This window comes from Cryptomeria japonica, chromosome 9 (assembly GCF_030272615.1).
Source record: "Cryptomeria japonica chromosome 9, Sugi_1.0, whole genome shotgun sequence".
NCBI lineage: Eukaryota > Viridiplantae > Streptophyta > Pinopsida > Cupressales > Cupressaceae > Cryptomeria > Cryptomeria japonica.
This window is the reverse complement of record NC_081413.1, coordinates 545,918,890-545,939,329: the sequence shown is the minus strand read 5'-3', so window position 1 is coordinate 545,939,329 and position 20,440 is coordinate 545,918,890. Positions and strand designations below refer to the sequence as shown.

The window sequence follows — 20,440 nt, the reverse complement described above, 5'->3', positions numbered from 1 at the left end:
TCCATTCGATCATCATCATCCATTGGTTTATTTTACTGTTGATAATTATTATAAACTTAAAAAATAGTCATGACCCAGATAAAATTCGTATAAGTATAATATTTAAAAGACATCAAGTTCAATTGTGTAGGAAATCTTGGACAACAGAAACATAACAAGACATAATATCGTAACATTTGGTATATGGAAGCTACAGTAATTCAACAGGGATACATGAACAATGAATCCAATATTCAGAATGCCTCATATCACAATAGGGGAATGGCTCCCTTTTAATATGTTTGCTGACCCTATACCCATTGGCTTATCAACCTTACCCACAAGATCTTGACTTAATAATCTCTTAAAAACACAACCCTATCACATCATATCCAATTATCTAAGATATATAGTATTAGGTGTTCTGTCACATACCATATCTTGCCCAATAGAAACATAGAAAGACATAATACTATAAAATTTAGCATATACAAATCATACTAATTTAACACCAAGAAACACAATATTATGGGTGCAATAATGTCATGTCCCCACCATAAACACTCTCATGTCCATAACCCAGAAGAAATAACACAGCCATAAATTTGATTGCTATCAATCAGAAAAATTGTCTTACCAGTAAGACTTCACAATTTTTATGATCCAGGAGTAAGAAACAACAATCTAATCCCCATACCATCTCCAAGTTAGAAGAAAACAGATATGGACAAATGAAAGAGCACAGGATCAGCGATTGGTTAGGCACCAACAAACATTAATATCCTAAACTTTGACTTTGTCAATGATATCATGATGCTGCGATTAGGGTAATAATAAAGAAACAATTATCATTAAGAAAAAGCAGTGAACACCATATTGACAATAACCCTTGAATAGTCATGAGTAAAGAGGCACAGTTATAAAAGGGATATAATTAGATTAATTAACGGTTTAAAGGAATACAGCAACGACTTGAAGGGACAGCAACCGGTAAGAAAGAGACATCACCTTATGAAGCCTGACGTCCTTTGCAAAGAAGGATGACTCTACGTATCCACTTCAAGGCTATATAAAATGGTTCCGCATTTAAGAAGAAGGGCATCAAAGAAGACCAGATTGATATCAAATATCAACTGGAGACTTAGTCCAATGACAACAAGGATCATCCATTACAGCACATTGGATTATTTACAATCATCATTTGTAACAGCAGATTGGTATGCTGTATCTTACCTTATGAACTATATGCTAATTTTCAATAATGTCCTATTTGAATTCTATTAGGAATAATAGGCAAACATATGGTCAATAATATAAGTTATTTCAATATATATATAACAATGTCAAGAAGATTTGCATTTGTTAATAATAGGGAATTAAGATTTATATGATAGCTAAGCTTAATTTCATGTATATGCATATACATTCATAATACATAAGAAATTAGTATATTAATGACCTAATCCTTAATCATTCTCTGTTGCCCCTCATGAGGATTTGTTGGATTTTTTAGGAAAAGGCAGTGTAAATATCTCACAACATAGGTGAGCCCCAAGAGGTCGTATGGATGAGTGTTCCTGAAAACCCTTAGGGAGTCCAAGAGGTGGTATGGACGGGTGTTCCTGAAAACCTTAGGCCTACTTGTGGACAATGGTTTTCTAGCGCCCTAACATACTTATTCACCATCCTCCATTAGGGTTGATGATTAGGAAATAAGGATCGCGCTTAAATATAGTAATTATATATGTCACAAGGTTTGCTGAATTTCATACAAATTTCATGTGTGAAATTCAAAATTCAGTGAATTCCAATAAAAAAATTTTAAAAATGTTCTAATTTTCCCTAAATTCGTATGAAACAAGGGTAGGGTTTTTTCCAGCAATCTATTACACATTCTGGAGGAAAAACCAAAATCTCATGCAGAAATGAAGAAACCTAGCAATTAGGTTCTTGACCTCCGTCTTCCTCTCACACCATGGTGGAACACATGCTTTTTCCCCACAAACCCAATGAAAACGGTCACAAACAATGCCATGATTGCAAGATATGCCCAAAGCGTAAGGAGCTGCCATCGACCCAATGAAAACCATCACAAATAATGCATTCTTAAGCCCAATCCGCAAAGTTTTACAAACCCCGCCGCCATGTTTATATGTTAAATAATAAGTATATTATAAGGTCATGATGGAGTTTCCGAGCTTATAATATATTTATTATTTAATATATAATATTTAACATTTTAATATTTATATATTAATAAATTAAAATTAAAATTTTAAATAGAATTATATTATAAGGATTTTTAAATTTATTATAATGTATCCAAAATTTAATAAAACATTGTTTTATTTTTAATTATTTTAATTTAATAAATATTAAATATTTATGCTAATTTTCAATTTAATATAATAGTATTATATTTTAATAAATAATAAATTTGATCATTTTATTTCAAATCTATTATATTTTATAATATTATTTCAATGTTAATTTTATTTTTAAAAATAATAAATTTTATCATTTTATTTCAAATCTATTATATTTTATAATATTATTTCAATGCTATTTAGCAATGTTAAATTATTTTGATAATTTAATAAATTTATTATTTATAAATATAAAAAATTCAAATTTCTATAAAGCAAATTTGATTTAGAATTTTTTCCAATTTTATTATCCTTGCCAAACTTCATCCAAATTTTATTGTTGCTAAACTCGAATTCAAATTCTAACCTTGTGACTTAGGTAATTATCAATTGTATTATGAATACTAATGGTTCTCTAGTTTTAATTAATTTGATTTAAGGCATAATAAGTATGATGAAGTATGCTTAATCATGGAAAACAGGCATACTCCTAGTAGGGGACATTACAAATAAGCACAGATAATAATGAGCCCAATCACTCATATCCCGATGAAGAGATGCTTCAATTTTTAGTCGTGTTTGGAGTCTTAGACCATGTAATGGCTAACTTATTGACCTCACCCACATGATCTTGACTTGATAATCTCTTCAAGTCCACAATCATATCACATCATATCCCAATATCAAATTTATGGTACGTGATATTTTGTCATATAGGAAGTATTTTAACTGACTCCAACTACTCATCTTCAAAGCTGACAAATTTCTTATGTGTGGTCACTTGATAACATTGATACTTCAATTTAATATCAATTATGCTATTAAAATTGTGTCAATATTTATATCTATTAAATTTTGTAACCCAGATTAAAAATCAGATTAGCAGTATTTAATTGTTTGCTAATATTAAGTAAAGTAAATGACAGAATGAAAGTAAATGCATAAGAGACAAACACAAATACCTTGGGAAAACCTCCAAGGAGGAAAAACCTAGCACTAAAGACCCACAGGTCAGATTATGTATTCAATCTGAATTGTACCAATACAATACTTAGCTGAAACCTTCAACCTTTTATCAGATCTGCATCTTTTAATGGTCAGATCTGCCCTTCTAATTACTCCAAGTCTGCATTAAATCTGCTCTCTAACAGAAATCTGGAACATCAAATGCCTTTGACTTTCTTGGATAAGTTTGCCCAATTTACTTCTCAATTTCGCACACTTAGTTGCAGAGGTATTTCACTTTGCAAGAGGAAATAAGATTGTGTATTTGTGTTTGGTAAATGATCATTATTTATATGATCATTTAACCCACATAACCTCTAAGTCGGCTTTGTTTTACATATTCATTTTGGCGCCAAGTTATTAATGTGGCGTGGTAAATAGGGCTGGTCTTTGTTTAGAGGCACGTTAACCTTTTAGGGCCGGTCCTCCACGTTATACTTAAGGGAAGGGGTTCGGATGTTGCCTTAGGGCAATCCGAACCCTCTTTCCTAGTTACAAACAACACTCCCTCTTAACTAGGGAAGAGGAGAATACATAATCTGAACCTTTAGAGTTCCATCTAGCACACGAGCATAGAATGGATCTAGCACACAAGCATAGAATTGCATCTTCCACCTAGCACACGAGCATAGGATGGTTCTAGCACACAAGCATAGAAAGTGTAATACAAAAGTGGGTCTTTACATAATTACAATTTTCCATCTAGCACACAAGCATAGAGTGGATCCTTTCATTCTTGCACACAAGCAAAGAATGATCAAAACACTGCAGATAGAGTCACTGAGATTGAAGCTCCCTCTCAATCAGGACTTCATTTTCCATAATACCAAGTTTGTCTCTGAAGTATTCAAACTTCACTCTGGATAAAGGTTTGGTAAGAATATCTGCAACCTGTTCATCTGTGCTAATATACTTCAGCTGAATGGTGCCTCTTTGCACCATATCCCGAATGAAGTGATAATGGGTTTCCACATGTTTGGACCGATCATGGAACACAGGATTTACCGACATCTTTATACAGCTTTGATTATCACAATGAATAGTGGTAGGACCACTAGGTTGACCAAATAATCCAACAATAAGTTTGCGAAGCCACATTGCTTCTCTAGATGCAATTGATGTTGCAATGTACTCAGCTTCTGCAGTGCTCAATGCTACTGAAGATTGCTTTCTACATGCCCAAGAGATTACTGCAGAGCCCAAGTTGAAACAGACACCCGAAGTACTTTTCCTATCCTTGACACTTCTTGCCCAATATGAATCTGAATATCCTTCCAAGAAGATTGAGCTATTAAATGAATACTTCAGCCCATAGCCAATAGTGCCACGCAGGTATCTTAGAATGTGCTTGGCAGCAACCAAGTGAACAAGTTTAGGCAAGCTCATGAACTGACTGAGGGCATTCACAACATAACAGATATCTGGTCTAGTATTGACTAGATACATCAAGGATCCAATCAACTGCCTGTACTCAGATGGATCTGCAAAATCAGAGTTAGCTGCAGAAATACTTAACTTCTTTAAGTTAGATTCCATAGAAGTAGACATAGATTTACAGTCCATCATTCTAAATCTTTTCAAAATATCAATAGTGTATTTTCCTTGACTTAGAAAAATTCCATTGAATTTTTGCCATACTTTTAACCCTAGGAAGTAATGCATTAGACCTAAATCCTTCATTTCAAATTCTGAGGCTAATTCTTTCTTACATCTCATGATTAACTTATTTTCACTAGTGAGAAATAAATCATCCACATACAAAACCAGAATAAGCATATCATCAATATATATTTTCAAGTAAATGTTAGCATCAGCATCATTCTTACGAAATCCTAAGCTTAGTAGGTACTTATCAATTCTTTCATACCAAGCACGAGGAGCCTATTTGAGCCCATATAAGGCTTTCTTCAACCTGCAGACATGAAAATCTCTTTTATGGATTACAGAACCTTCTGGTTGCTCAATATAGACTTCTTCCTCAATGACACCATTGAGGAAGGCTGTCTTAACATCCATTTGATGTAGTTCCCAACCTTTGGCTGCAGCAATAGCTATTATAGATCTAATAGAAGTATATCTAGCGACAGGAGCGAATGTTTCCTCATAATCTATTACTTCCTTTTGAGAAAAACCACGAGCTACAAATCTAGCTTTATATTTTTCAATACTACCATCAGCATTATGCTTAATTTTAAATAGCCATTTAGAGGAAACAACAGACTTACCTTTGGGTCTGGGTACAATGTCCCAGACATCATTCTTGATGATAGACCCATACTCTTCATCCATGGCTAATTTCCAGGCATGATGAGACATGGCCTCTTCGACATCGAGAGGTTCAAACTCAATGATGTTACACATTACAGAAATGTAGTTGGCGTGATTTTGGGGTTTCTTGCTATCTCTAAAGGTTCCTCTGGGAGCAGCAAATCCTTCAGCATCTTGAATAGTGTTTCTAACCCAAAGTGGCCTTTTCTTGCTAACCACAATATCCTTAGGTATATCTGTAGAGTCCATGGGTTCTGCTGGATCATCCTGAACTTCCTGACCCGGGAGGTCAACGAACTCCTTCTGTATCTCAAGATTAGCATCAACATTTGAATCTTGATTTTCAATCACAATATCATCATTATCAGATAATGATCCTTTAGATCTTTTGAAAGCAATATCTTCTTCAAAAGTTACATCTCTACTTACCTCAACATACCTTTGACCTGAAATGTAGATCCTGAAGGCTTTAGACGATTCACTGTATCCCACTAAGATGCCTTTCTTTCCAGAAGGATCCAACTTGGTTTGTTTTTCTTTAGGCACATGAACATACACAAGGTTCCCGAATATCCTTAGGTGGCTGATGTCAGGTTTAATTCCTGTAAAGGCTTCTTCAAGGGTTACATTCTTTAGAGCACGATGAGGACACCTATTCTGAATGTAAACTGTTGTTTTGGATGCCTCCGCCCATAGGAAAGGTTGCAGGTCTTGATCATGAATCATGGCTCTTGTAGCTTCAACAATGGTCATGTTCTTTCTTTCAGCAACTCCATTTTGCTAGGGATTGTAGGGAACACAGAACTCCCTCTTAATTCCCGTCTCAATACAGAATTCATAAAAACTACCTGAGGTGTATTCACCTCCATTGTCAGACCTTAAACATTTAATTCGATTTCCAGTAGAGTTTTCAACCAAGGCTTTGAATTCTTTAAATCTGTTTAGGACTTCTTCAGACTCTTTAGATTTAAGAAAGTAAATCCAAGTTTTCCTAGAGAAATCATCTATGAAGATAACATAATAAAGGAAGCCGCTAGGAGATGCTACAGACATGGGACCACATAGATCTGAATGAATAAGTTCTAACCTTTCTTTAGCCCTACTATCACTTTTATGAAAAAGGTTCTTCACATTCTTACCCATTGCACAACCTTTACAAGCATCATCATGGGATAAACTAAGTTTAGGCATACCTTTAACCAGTTTACCAAGAGTGGGCAGAGCTTGAAAGTGTAGATATCCAAGTCTTCTATGCCATAGCTCGCATGATTCAGGGGCCTCATGAATGAGAGCTTGAATTGGGTTAGCTGCAAGCTTATATAAACTATCATATCTATTTCCAATAACATGAGCAGATTTGAAGTTAGATTTCTTAGACCAAGCAAGTACTTTCCCTTCAGAAAATGCTATTTGTAGACCCTTATCTTCTAAAGCAGAAATGGAAATAAGATTTCTTTTAATACCAGGTATAAAAAGGATATCACAGAGTTGTAAGGAAATACCAGAATCTAGTTTTAAAGAGGTAGTGCCAGAACCTTTTACCGAGTATCGAGCATCATCACCGATTACCACATGAAGGTTGGTATCCTTTTCTGTCAGATTTGAAAGATGCTCACGAAAACCTGAGATGTGTCTGGAGGCACCACTGTCGATTATCCAAGCATCATTGTCCGTAGGAACGTTGCTTGGTAGAGCAGAGATAAGAAGATAGTCCTCATTTTGTTCAGCAACTTCATTTAAGTTGACTTCTCTTTCCTTAGGATCATTCTGACAATCTCTAGCATAGTGACCATACTTATCACATCTGAAACAGCAAATGTGGGAGGAATCTCTTGACTTTTTCCTTGGATCATAAGAGGAGGATCTAAAATCTTTGCTTCTCTTTTCTTTCTTCCAATGCCCACCTTTCCTAGACTTAGTTATGAGAACATGATTATCATATTTGTGAGAGTTCTTGAGTTTTCCTCTTACATGCAATCAGATTGAAGACGCTCAAAGTTGGGACGATCAGCTCTTCCACCAATGCTACGAATGAATGGTTCCCATTCATCAGGTAGACCATTTAATGCAATCATGACAAGATCTTTATCTGAAATTTGGCAATCAAGGGTACTTAGCTTGTCCTTTAGTTCATTGATCTTCATGAAGTAGGTCATGATTGAGTCTTCTTCTTTCATTTTGATGTGAAGTAGTTGCTGCCTTAGAGCAAGGGCCCTGCTGAGGTTGTTGACTTCATACATCCCTTCCAAGTGTTTGATCATTTCCCTGGCAGAAGCAAATTTTGATATGACAATGACAAGATGATTCTTGACAGATTCAATTATGATCTTCCTAGCCTTGAGGGAGTCTTTCTTGAATTGCTTCAGTTCTTCAGCATCTTCAGGCGGGGACAGCCTTTCTTCTTCTACGAATTTAAGTAGTTCATTCTCTTCAAGAATCAATAGAATACGAACTTTCCAAGCAGCAAAATCAAGGGCTCCATCAAGTTTGTCTTCGGCCCTCAAACCTGACATTTTAATCTGAAAACAAATAGCAACTAAATGCAACAAATGATATACTGAAATCTGAAGTTAGTAACACCTTAGCTCTGATACCATGTTAAATTTTGTAACCCAAATTAGTAATCAGATTATCAGTATTTAATTGTTTGCTAATATTAAGTAAAGTAAATGACAGAATGAAAGTAAGTGCATAAGAGACAAACACAAATACCCTGGGAAAACCTCCAAGGAGGAAAAACCCAGCACTAAAGACCCACAGGTCAGATGATGTATTCAATCTGAATTGTACCAACACAATACTTAGCTGAAACCTTCAACCTCTTATCAAATCTGCATCTTTTAATGGTCAGATCTGCCCTTTTAATTACTCCAAGTCTTCATTAAATCTGCTCTCTAACAGAAATCTGGAACATCAAATGCCTTTGACTTTCTTGGATAAGTTTGCCCAATTTACTTCTCAATTTCGCACACTTAGTTGCAGAGGTATTTCGCTTTGCAAGAGGAAATAAGATTGTGTATTTGTGTTTGGTAAATGATCATTATTTATATGATCATTTAACCCACATAACCTCTAAGTCGGCTTTGTTTTACATATTCATTTTGGCGCCAAGTTATTAATGTGGCATGGTAAATAGGGCTGGTCTTTGTTTAGAGGCACGTTAATCTTTTAGGGCCGGTCCTCCACGTTATACTTAAGGGAAGGGGTTCGGATGTTGCCTTAGGGCAATCCGAACCCTCTTTCCTAGTTACAAACAACAATATCAAATCTCTGAATTCTTCATTGAAAGGCTTCCACAAGAATTCAAAGGTATGTACCCTATGAAGGAATTAATAATTTGGGACTTGAATTTAAGAAGATATACGATTTCAAGCTGATAGGATTCATAAATTAGGCAATAACTATGGATAAAAGGGGGTAGAATTCTATATCAGCAAATGCATAATGCCAGTTTCTAGTGCAATTTCCCAGATAAACAGGAAGCAAGCAACAATTAAATATTGTCTACAGCTTAATAGAAAAAAGTGGTGAAAGAAACAAGTCAAGCAACGATCATATGATTAAGGTACAAGATTTCTTATCAGTTGCTAGTAATGCCACAGTGAGGCTTCAGAATCTGTATTGCAGATTTGGTTTCTTGACTAAAATATTGGGTATAGGAAAGAAGATTTAATGTATGAATATATGTCAAAAAGGTAGCTGCATGGTTCAAGGATGAACACAAAGAAACAAAGACAAAAATAAATTGTAAATTTGATGATCTTTGACTACTCCACATGCAATTTATTTTTGTTCTGGGGTAAAATGCATATAAATGTAGATTGTTTTTAAGAAATGATTTTTATATGGATATGCTAGAAAGTAATAGAAAAGCATATAATGTGACAAACACATGGTTCAAGAAGCAAGGTTTGGCATTAGGATTCGAATTAGAAGAAAAACACCAACCTTGGTCATAACATCAGCATTGGGATTCCAGTTGTTGAAATCTCCTATAAGTGATGCCAACTGAAAAAAACTATAAAAAAATGATTAATTTACAGAAAAGACCTACTTAGAGACACAATATGTGCAGATTTTAGTTGACAGAGGCATGCGAAAGAAAAAGAGTTCAGAAGCAGACCACTAAAACATAATAACATTATTCTTAGACACAATAAAAAAGATAGAAAATCAAAACAATGTAACTTGAAAAATACTCATAAAATGATATTGACCTTAGCACCAGGCGCCCATTCTCTATAGGTTATTCCAGCCGCACTGCAACCATGCTATACAACTAGCTCTCAGAAAAATCACAAACAATTACTGTTTTCACTTACAGTAATTCGATACAATGTGAACCAGTTTGAACAATTTTCCCACAATCCAACATAGAAAATACATTTGTGAGTTTAACTGAAAAATGAATAAGAAGGAAAAACCCATTGCAACAAGAAGTTATTATGTGGCTAGATAAATTTCAGAATATCCTAAGATAATCTTATTTCCTACAAAGAATTCTAAATTAGTACTGTATAGAATTCAGAAATATCAAACTGAAGCAATCAAATCATATTCCCTTGCTCAATGTCGAGCTTGCAATTTAGGAAAGATTGAGATGAGGCACAAGCTTTTGTAGTATATATTTTTCCAATTTATCCCAGCTACAGTAGGCAAATATAATGCATTCTGTAAATCCATCGAAATAGACTTTTATCTGCATTTCTCTTGGTACCTTAAAGGAAGTTATTTACCCTTAAATTCATAAACTCCACTATTCCTTGATTATTCCAATTATTTCTTATCCATTAAGACACAGAAAAATTCTACCAGGCCATAGTGCAGGATTTTGAGTGCATTTTGAGTGTGAAATTTCAAATTCAATCCCAAACCGTGATAAGGCAGACGATCCACCCAATAGACTCCTTGTTAATGGGGAATTGTGATAAGACAGGACATCCTCTTGATACACTCCCCATTAATTTTATGCCTTGACAATGCATCTAAAATCATCTGACATGCTTCAAATTCCCATCCTTAATATGGTGTCATGCCATGGCTTAGGCCCCATGATGACCCCACATACTCTTTGAAAATAACATCCTGCAAATAAGTCCCATTACCTGTGAATAAATGTTAACATTACCTGCGAATAAATCCCATCTTCTCATAACCCCTAGAAAATGCTTCCAATCCACCTTCATATTTGTCAATCAACTCTCTTGTTTTCCTGTACTGTGAATATCTGGGGCAGAAACATATATGGTCATTTATTACATCTATAGGCAAAATCATACATTAAAAAGACCCAGTAGGTCTGGCATTGCATAACAAAATCTTGAATAAAATAGATAATAATCCACCATGCTATTTGAGATAAAATTGTTCTTTAGAAAGTAAGTAGATAAAGTTCTTTTGCTTGATATAAGAAACTGCAGAAAAACGAACTCCATTTCCATTGGTTTGTCTAAAAAATTAAACAACCTGTTACAATTTATTTCCCTGAGAAGTTATGGTGAATGACAATTTTTCTTGAGTATCAATCTCCTTTGTAATTAGAAGAGAATGACACCTTTGAGATTGACCTAGCCTGAACATATTTTTCTTGATTTGAATGTTTTACAGAATATATTGACTCTATGCAAGCTGATTCAACATTAGAGATGCTGGATCTCCTTTCTCATTGGCGCAAAGCCTTGGGGCCTCTTAGATATGACATACATGGGTAATGAACTACCCAAAAATCCCAATCTTAGTGATAGTCCAAACTAAAATTATTAGTCCACTACAAAGCCCAATACAAAGGCTAGAAAAGCAGCAAGGAAATTTGTTTCTGTTGCAATGAACAATGTTTTGTTGTTTGTAACTTTGTAGTCTCCCTGTTTATGTTAATCCTTGTTGGCATTAGGTAGTGATGTGACTGCTTGCGATTTGGTTGTTGTTGGTTGTGTAACCAATAACTGTAATTCTGGACATTCAAGTGGCAACTCTTATGACAGGTGAGGGACACTGTTAGTCCTAAGCAACACTATCCAGAATACAGACCAATGAAGGATAACTTGACAACAGAGAGGGTTGAAACAAAGTTGGATCCTAAGATTGCAACTCCTAGGGATGGAATTCCCCTGAATCTCCAAAGACTAAATCCTGCTAATCAATATGGAATTTTGTCTCAATTCTTGCATGTCAAGGGACCCTTGGTCCAAGCATTACACAACATTTCTAAGATAGAGGGTCATATAAATGCTAGAATGTTTGCTAATAAATTCTAAACTAACAGATTATAGCAATATAAATGGTATTAGAATTAACCTAAGTTACCAATTCGGGTATGGGTACGGGTACGGAATTGCGGAATCGGCAAAAAAAAAATTCCTTGGGTACAAGTACATCCGTGTGTGTATATATATATATATATTATAAAGCCTTAATGCAGTATATATTAATGATTTTGGATCTAATGTACTAAAGCCTAAACCTGCTAATTTTGATAAAGAGGTATTTTCATGTATTTCTCCTAAATTTTAAGGTTACATAGAGCAGTGGTGGCCTGTAGTGACATATGCAGACAATCTTTTAAAACATTCTTAAGATTTGGAAAGACTCCATAGTCATTATAATATAATCTTGCCATATGTCTATTATAGTCATTGGTTAACTTTATTCTGGTGAAAAGAATTTGAACATTGTTTGCAGTAATGCAGTATGTAGGCATCTTTGAATCACATTCTTAAGAGTTGTAGATAAATGTTATATTATGATATAACTCATCATCATTATACTTCAGCCTTGCTACATGTGTGTGAAGAGCCATAAGCTGCCTTACATACTGCATTACTGCAAACAATGTTCAAATTCTGTTCACCAGAATTAATGATTTTGCAGTAATGGCTCTGCATTTTTGGGAACCCATGGGCCTTGGTCCGCCCGGGTCTTCCGTGGATTCCCCCTGGGTTTCACCCAGGCAGCTGGGTCCTCTGTGGGAACTGCCGCCTGGGTGAAACCCGGGGGTAATCCACGGAGGACCAAGCTCAAACCAGGGCCCAAATCCAAGCCTGCTCGGGAGAATCCAGTATCTTAGGAATTAACTATAACACAATGAACATGGAACGATCATAATTTTCATTTTTTTAATTTAGTGTTTGATACACTTGTTTAGTACAGGGAGGACCCGAGGAACAACACCTTTCACCTGTCTAGAGAATTAAAATTTGAATGTCACAACTTAAGGTTGTTTGTTACACAGCCACCAACAACCAAATCACAAGTAGTTACATCACTACCTGACGCCAAGAAAGATTAACATTAAACAAGTTTCCATACAAACAAACCATCATTTATTGCAGCAGTCTACAGGGTACTTTCCCCATCAATTGAATAGGTTTCATTTTATCGACAAACTTTCCAGGCTATAATTATGTTATCAATGAAAGACACTAGTTCATTATACATGTGATACAATCTCAACCCAGGCAAGAATCACAATACTATGGATGAGTCAAGTACCAGGTAGATCCTTTTCTTGCTTTAACTGGGGTCCCTATTGACACCCTCTCCCCTTCTGCACACCCTTTTTCTATTTTCTATTTTCAATCAAAATCAGAAACTCGGTGGCATTTGAGCAAGTATTCCAAAATTCCAATCCTTTTGCAAAGTACCCAATGGTTAACTCAGAAGAGTCATATCAAATAGGTTGATCAGATAGCCAGAAAGGCTCCTGTTATCAGCAGTGGTTCTTATATATGCATTAAGCTTTGTCTAGCGCATATCATATGAAAGTGTGCATTAGAGCACACTATCAAATCAGATATGATACACATGCATGGGCCATAGCTATAAGGTGTGTCGATTTCTTAACAGGGTAGAAACTATTTTCCCCCTTTTGATTTTACCATCAGGGCATTAATTGGACCAAGATGTATTGAAAGACACTGGAAGCTTGCGAAACATAATAATCTTCAGACTTTGACAAAACAATGCAAACCTTGACCTAGAATATGGTCTCGCCTAAAAGAGGATAACCTTACAAAAGCAAGCAGCTACAACTAAAGAGAGATGCAAAACTTAAAGCACTAGATTTTTTTTCTTTCCCACTATTCAGAGCACTTGCATAAACGTTTAATAAATGTTTGATAATCTCGAACAAAGCAGTTGTAATTTAAAATCTGACATGTAGTAATTTATAGAGCATGATACTTCTTATCATGGATTCTTAAATTTTTTAATGCTTTGACAAGAAGAATATTTTACCAATAAATTTGCAAACTCCATTAAAATAAACAGATTAGAGAACCGACATCTTCTTTCAGAAAGTCCCCAACCTATTTTGGACAAGGAACTTGGATAAGATAAATCAACACTTTTGAGATGACTACATAAGGAACGTCTAGATAAAACTACCAATACTTTAACTAAAAATCTGCAGAGTAATTGACACTATGTAGGATATATGCAGTGTTCCTTGTTTAAGCACACAAATAAAAAACTAGAGTTCATGCACAAATATGCATTGTTGAATGATAATAATGGAGATGTTGTCCATCTTCAAATAATCAAAACATGAAATATCTTTCAACAAAAATCAACTGAATATTTCAGGTCACTTGGATACTAAGTAACTTCTAATAACTTTCAGTTTTCAGCTTTTAACCATAGCAAAATTATGCCAACAAGAAAACAGAAATACATTATTAGAAACAAGGGTTCCATTCTTACCGATACTCAAGATGATCATTATGTTTATTCAACAATGGGTCTATTTCGTATATTCTTTGGCCAGTCCCAGGTGGGGGCACAACTCTCGGTTGAATTTTGGGCTCTCCTCCATTTTGTATTGACTTAGTAGTTTCTACTTTGATGTCCTGAAACGAGATACAATAACCAAAAACACTACATAAAAAGGCGAACAAAAAAACACAGTCAACCCAATGCTTGTAAAAGAAACAGGAATCACCAATAACTTACTAAGAAAAACTGTTTAATCATGGCAGCAATTTATCTTGAACAAAAAGTAACTTGCCTATGATTTAAGTATTAGAATATCTATAACAGTCATATTATACAAGGTAATTTAACAGTTATGAACAAATTGGTAGCTATGAGTTAGTTGGTAATTGTGAGTTCGCTGACTGTTAGGAATAACTGACAGTTATAAAGTTCAGCTGAAGAAGAACACTTTAATCATTGTTACCAGTTCATCCAGGAAAACCCCCTGAATCAAATCTGTTTTGAACCTGCTCTGGGTCCTGGTTCAGATCCCTAGCGGACATGCCCAGGGTACTACTAAACAGCCGCAGTCCTGGTTTGAATTCTATTGCAGGCAGAATATGGGTCCATTTTGTTAGTTTTAAGCAATCAGATGTTAATTTTAGGTAATCAGATTATAACAGACTGCAGATGAACAGTAACAGCAATGAAGACACAAGACAAGACACACCAATACCCTGGGAAAACCTCCCTCTTGGAGATGAAAAACCCAGCCACAAAGTACAATATGTATTATCTCAAATGTAGGCAATTACAAGGCAAGCGAACTTATCTCAGATTGCTGTCCAATCAGCAAGTTAGCAGATCTCAATTTCTCTTTACATGACAATGAAGATTGCAGCCCTTGTCAACAGCAGATGGCTAAGGAAGATCAGCACCAAATTCGCACAAGAAGAGTCTTCATCAACTTCGCATGATGATCTTGATAGCTTCGCCTCACAGTCAGCCTTAATAATAACTTCACACAATAGATATGAAACAAGTATGCACAAGAGAGAGAGAGCGATCGCCGATCTTGGAGAGCAGATTACATTCGTAGAAGATGATGATAATGACTTCATTTGTTGTTAGTTTTATATCCAACCTTTGGCGCCAAACGCTCAAGTCGGCTTGCATATTAATTAATTTATTTATTTGTCATTTATTGCCTTCACGTTACATGTTTGGGTCCAGCCCAAAGTTACATTTATTTGCCTCCACGTTACATGTTTGGGTCCAGCCCAAAATAATTCGAATTACATGAGAGATAATACATTTGTCTTTGACAACATTAAAATACAATAGTCAGGTATCTGAGCTAGCTATTATTTTCAACACTCCCTCTTAGCTAGGGAGGATATCTGCCACTTGTCATGATCCATTCATGACTTTCATCTTGCATTGCCCGCAAGGATGAATGTATAAGCTCCATAGAGTATACCTGCAATAAAACACATAAATATCATGAACTCATTTCATGATGTCCATCTTGCATTGCCCGCTGAGGATGGATCCACCTTGCATTGCCCACAGAGGGTGGAAGAGGTCTTACACCTCAGCCTTCTCCCAGAGAAGGATACAATGTCACCTTGCATTGCCCGCAAAGCGTGACTCCACCTTTCATTGCCTGCAGAGGGTGGAGGATGCAAACTAAATTGCATCACTAAGATTGAGACTCTCTCTCAATCAATGTTGTGTTCTCCACAATTCCAAGCTTCTCTCTGAAGTACTCAAACTTCACTCAAGCTAGAGGCTTGATGAGAACATCTGAAACTTGTTCATCAGTGCTGATATATTTCAGCTAGATGGCACCTCTTTGTGCCATATCACGAACATAGTGATAATGAGTTTCCATATGTTTTGACCTGTCATGGAACACAGGATTATTAGACATTTTAATACAATTCTGATTATCACAATAAATAACAATGGATTCCCAAGGTTGCCCAAACAACCCAGCAAGAAGCTTGTGAAGCCAAACTGCTTCTCTAGTTGCCACACTTGAAGCTTCTGCAGTACTCAATGCAACTGAGGATTGTTTCCTACTGGCCAAAGAGATCATAGCGGAACCCAAGTTGAAACAAATTCCTGAATTGTTTTTCCTGTCAATAACACTCCCAGCCCAATCGAAATCAGAGTAGCCTTCCAAATTGATCACTGTGTTGATTGGATACTTCAGCCCATAGCCAACTGTTCCACGCAAGTATCTCAGGATGTGCTTGGCTGCCACCAAGTGAACATGCTTTAGCTGGTTCATGAATTGGCTAAGTGCACTCACTGCATAGCAAATATATGGTCTAGTGTTAACTAGATACATCAAGGATCCAATCAACTGCCTGTACTCCGAAGGATCTGCAAAATTAGAATTAGCTGCAGAAATACTCAACTTCTTCAAGTTAGTTTCCATAAGAGTAGACATAGGTTTACAATCCATCATACCAAATCTTTTCAATATATCAATAATATATTTTCCTTGACTTAGAATAATTTCATTAGTCTTTGCCACACTTCTAACCCTAGAAAGTAATGCATTAGGCCTAGATCCTTCATTTCAAATTCAGTAGCTAATTCTTTCTTACACCTAATGATGAGACTATCTTCACCAGTTGGGAATAAATCATCCACATAAAACCAGAATTAGCATTTCACCATTAAATACTTCAAAGTAAATGTTAGGATCAGCATCATTCTTACAAAACCCTAAACTAGCCAAGTACTTATCAATTCTTTCATACCAAGCTCAAGGAGCTTGCTTGAGGCCGTAGAGAGCTTTCTTTAGTCTGCACACATGAGTTTCTCTATTATGAATCTCATAACCTTCAGGTTGTTCAATATAGACTTCTTCCTCAATAACACCATTAAGGAAAGCAGTCTTTACACCCATCTGATGTAATTTCCAACCTTTGGCTGCAGCAATAGCTATAATAGTTCTAACGGAAGTATATCTAACAACAGGAGCAAATGTTTCTTCATAATCTATGCCTTCCTTTTGAGAAAAACCACGGGCTACAAATCTAGCTTTGTATTTCTCTATACTACCATCAGCAGCATGTTTAATTTTAAACAACTATTTGGAAGAAATAACAGACCTACCTTTAGGTCTAGGCACAATGTCCCAGACATCATTCTTGATGATGGATTGATACTCTTCGTCCATAGCTAATTTCCATGCTTGCTGGTTCATAGCTTCTTCTATGTTGGATGGTTCAGTCTCAATGATGTTGCACATCATTGCAACATAGTTGGACAACTTCTGAGGTTTCTTACTTTCTCTGAAAGTGCAACTAGGAGCTGCAAACTTTTTTGCATCTTGGATTGTGCTCCTAACCCAAAGTGGCCTTTCTTGCTAACTGCAATATCTCTAGGTCCATCAATTGGATCCAGAGGCTCAGGAGAATCGTCATGCTCAATAGGTTCAGGAGGCTCAATAGGCTCCCTTTGAATCTTAGGATTAGTATCAATATCCATATTTTGAATATCATTAACTTCTTTATCATTATCAATAAGAGAACCTTTAGATTTCTTGAAAGCAATATTTTTTTCAAAGGTGACATCCCTACTTACCTCAATATACCTTTGACCGGGAATGTAGATGCGAAATGCCTTGGAAGATTCACTATATCCAACAAGGATACCCTTCTTCCCTGAAGGCTCTAGCTTAGTCCTCTTTTCCTTTGGCACATGAACATAGACAAGACTTCCAAAGATCCTAAGGTGGCTGATATCTAGTTTAACTCCAGTGAAGCTTTCACGGGAGTTATGTTCTTCAGGACACGATGAGGGCGTCTATTCTGAATTTACACTTCAGTCTTGGATGCTTCGGCCCATAAGAAGGTCTCCAGGTCCTGATCGTGAATCATAGCTTTGGCTGCTTCAACAATGGCTCTATTCTTTCGTTCAGCTACACCATTTTGCTGAGGATTGTAGGGGACGCAGATTTCCCTCTTAATTCCTGTCTCTACACAAAAGTCATTGAAGCCACTTGAGGTGTATTCAGCTCCATTGTCAAATCTTAACACTTCAATCCTTTTACCAGACATATTTTCAGCTAGGGCTTTAAATTCTTTAAACCTACTTAGTACTTCATCAGATTCTTTAGATTTTAGAAAGTAAATCCAAGTCTTTCTAGAAAAATCATCTATAAATGTAACATAGTATAGAAATCCACTAGGTGAAGGAACATACATGGGTCCACATAAATCAGAATGAACAAGTGCTAATTTTTCTTTAGCTCTACTTTCACTTTTATGAAATGGATTTTTAGTGTTCTTACCTAATGCACAACCTTTGCAAGTATCATCATGAAATTGACTAAGTTTAGGCATACCTTTAACCATCTTTTCAAGTGAAGGAAGTGCCTAATAGTGAAGATGGTCGAGCCTTCTATGCCATAGCTCGCTAGATTCAGAAGCTTCATGAATGAGTGCTCGAATGGGGTTAGCTGAAAGCTTATACAAACTATCATATCTATTTCCAATAACACGAGCAGATTTAATACTAGATTTCTTAGGCCATGCAAGTACTTTACCCTCAGAAAATGCTATTTGATAACCTTTATCTTCTAGGGCAGAAATAGAAATTAAATTCCTCTTAATTCCAGGAACAAATAAAATATCACTAAGATGAAAGGACATGCCAGATTCTAAATTTATAAAAGTGCTACCAAAACCTCTTACCGAATACTGACCATCATCACCAATTACCACATGAAGGTTGGACTCTTTCTCCATCAAGTCTGAGAGATGCTCTCGATATCCCGTGATGTGTCTAGATGCACCACTATCTATCAACCAAGTGTTACTATCGGCTGGCAAATTGTTGGACAAGGCATAAATGAAGAGGTAGTCTTCATTATCCTCTGAGTTTGCAACTTCATTCAAGTTGGCCTCTCCTTGCATGGGCGGATTCTGACATTCTTTAGCATAATGTCCAAACTTGTCGCATCTGAAGCAACGGACACGTGAAAGATCCCTTGTCTTCTTCCTTGAATCGTAAGCAGGAGGTCTGAAGTCTCTATCTCTTTTGAAATTGTTCTTCTTCCAATGGCCTCCCTTTCTTTTAACATGATGAGATGCAAGCACATGTTGATCTCCTCCATGAGTGCCTTTATGCATTCCTCTGGCAGCAAGGCGTGACTCCTCTTGAATGCAATCTGACCGAAGGCAATCGAAGGAAGGAAATTCAGCTCTTCCACTTATGCTTTGAATGAATGGATCCCAAGAGTCAGGAAGGCCATTCAAAGCAATCATGACAATATCTTTGTCCACAACTTCGCTTCCAATGGCACTGAGTTGGTCCTTCAATTCTGAAATTTTCATGAAGGACATGACTGAATCTCCTTTGCTCATTTTGACTTGAAGAAGATGCTGCCTCAATGTAAGTGTCTGGCTGATGTTGTGTTAAGCTTTAAGAAAATTGAAAGGAATTAAACTAGAATGAACAGTATTATAAGAAATGCTTTCATTTACAGAGTCGATAATTTCTTGTAAGCTCATATCATTTGCCTACTGCTCATCATATGAAGATGAATATCTGGCCAAAACCGTAGCTAAGTTGTTAAGCTAAATTGTTAAATTAAGGAAAAACGTACCTGGTTATGAACTTCAATAAGTTTACAAAGAAATTTAGATAGAACTGAACGAACATAAACAAATTGAATCATTACCAAGTTGTGGTATCGTACAATCATATAACTTAGAATTTCCTAGGGAAAGGAAACCTAGAATGCAATCTATACCTTTATACTGAGATGAAAAGCTGCGGCTCATTTGGAAGCCAGAGAAATTATAACATAGTACAGATCAATGGACTTAATTAATTAAAAATTTGAATTTGATTCTGGAATTCTAAGGAAGACTTAGCAGAGTTTCTGTGACTGCTGCAAATAAGTATACGTTCTGACCTGATGAGAATCTTGGAACAGCATACAGTTGGAAAGATAATTTCAGCATAGTTTTAGACTGGGATCACATATTTGTGAACATGAGAGAGAGCAGGTTGCAAGCTCGTGTGCACAAGTATAACCAGCAGATAATAACAAGAAGTAATTAAATAAATGAAAAAGTATCTCATTGAGAATGATAGATGACAATGTT

The 20,440-nt window shown here is 35.9% G+C and overlaps 1 protein-coding gene across 3 annotated transcripts in view; it reads right to left on the bottom strand.

Annotated features, from left to right (window-relative positions):
- LOC131061002 (1,4-alpha-glucan-branching enzyme 1, chloroplastic/amyloplastic) overlaps nucleotides 1-20,440 on the bottom strand; it is a 244,948-nt gene that overhangs the window by 197,894 nt on the left and 26,614 nt on the right. For all 3 annotated transcript variants that reach the window (XM_057994501.2, XM_057994502.2, XM_057994503.2), the window contains 4 exons: nucleotides 14,316-14,461; nucleotides 10,747-10,845; nucleotides 9,836-9,878; nucleotides 9,567-9,626 (listed from right to left, as the gene is read on the bottom strand). In XM_057994501.2, the coding sequence (XP_057850484.1) occupies nucleotides 9,567-9,626; nucleotides 9,836-9,878; nucleotides 10,747-10,845; nucleotides 14,316-14,461 (348 nt within the window). The remainder of the gene's footprint in view (nucleotides 1-9,566; nucleotides 9,627-9,835; nucleotides 9,879-10,746; nucleotides 10,846-14,315; nucleotides 14,462-20,440) is intronic.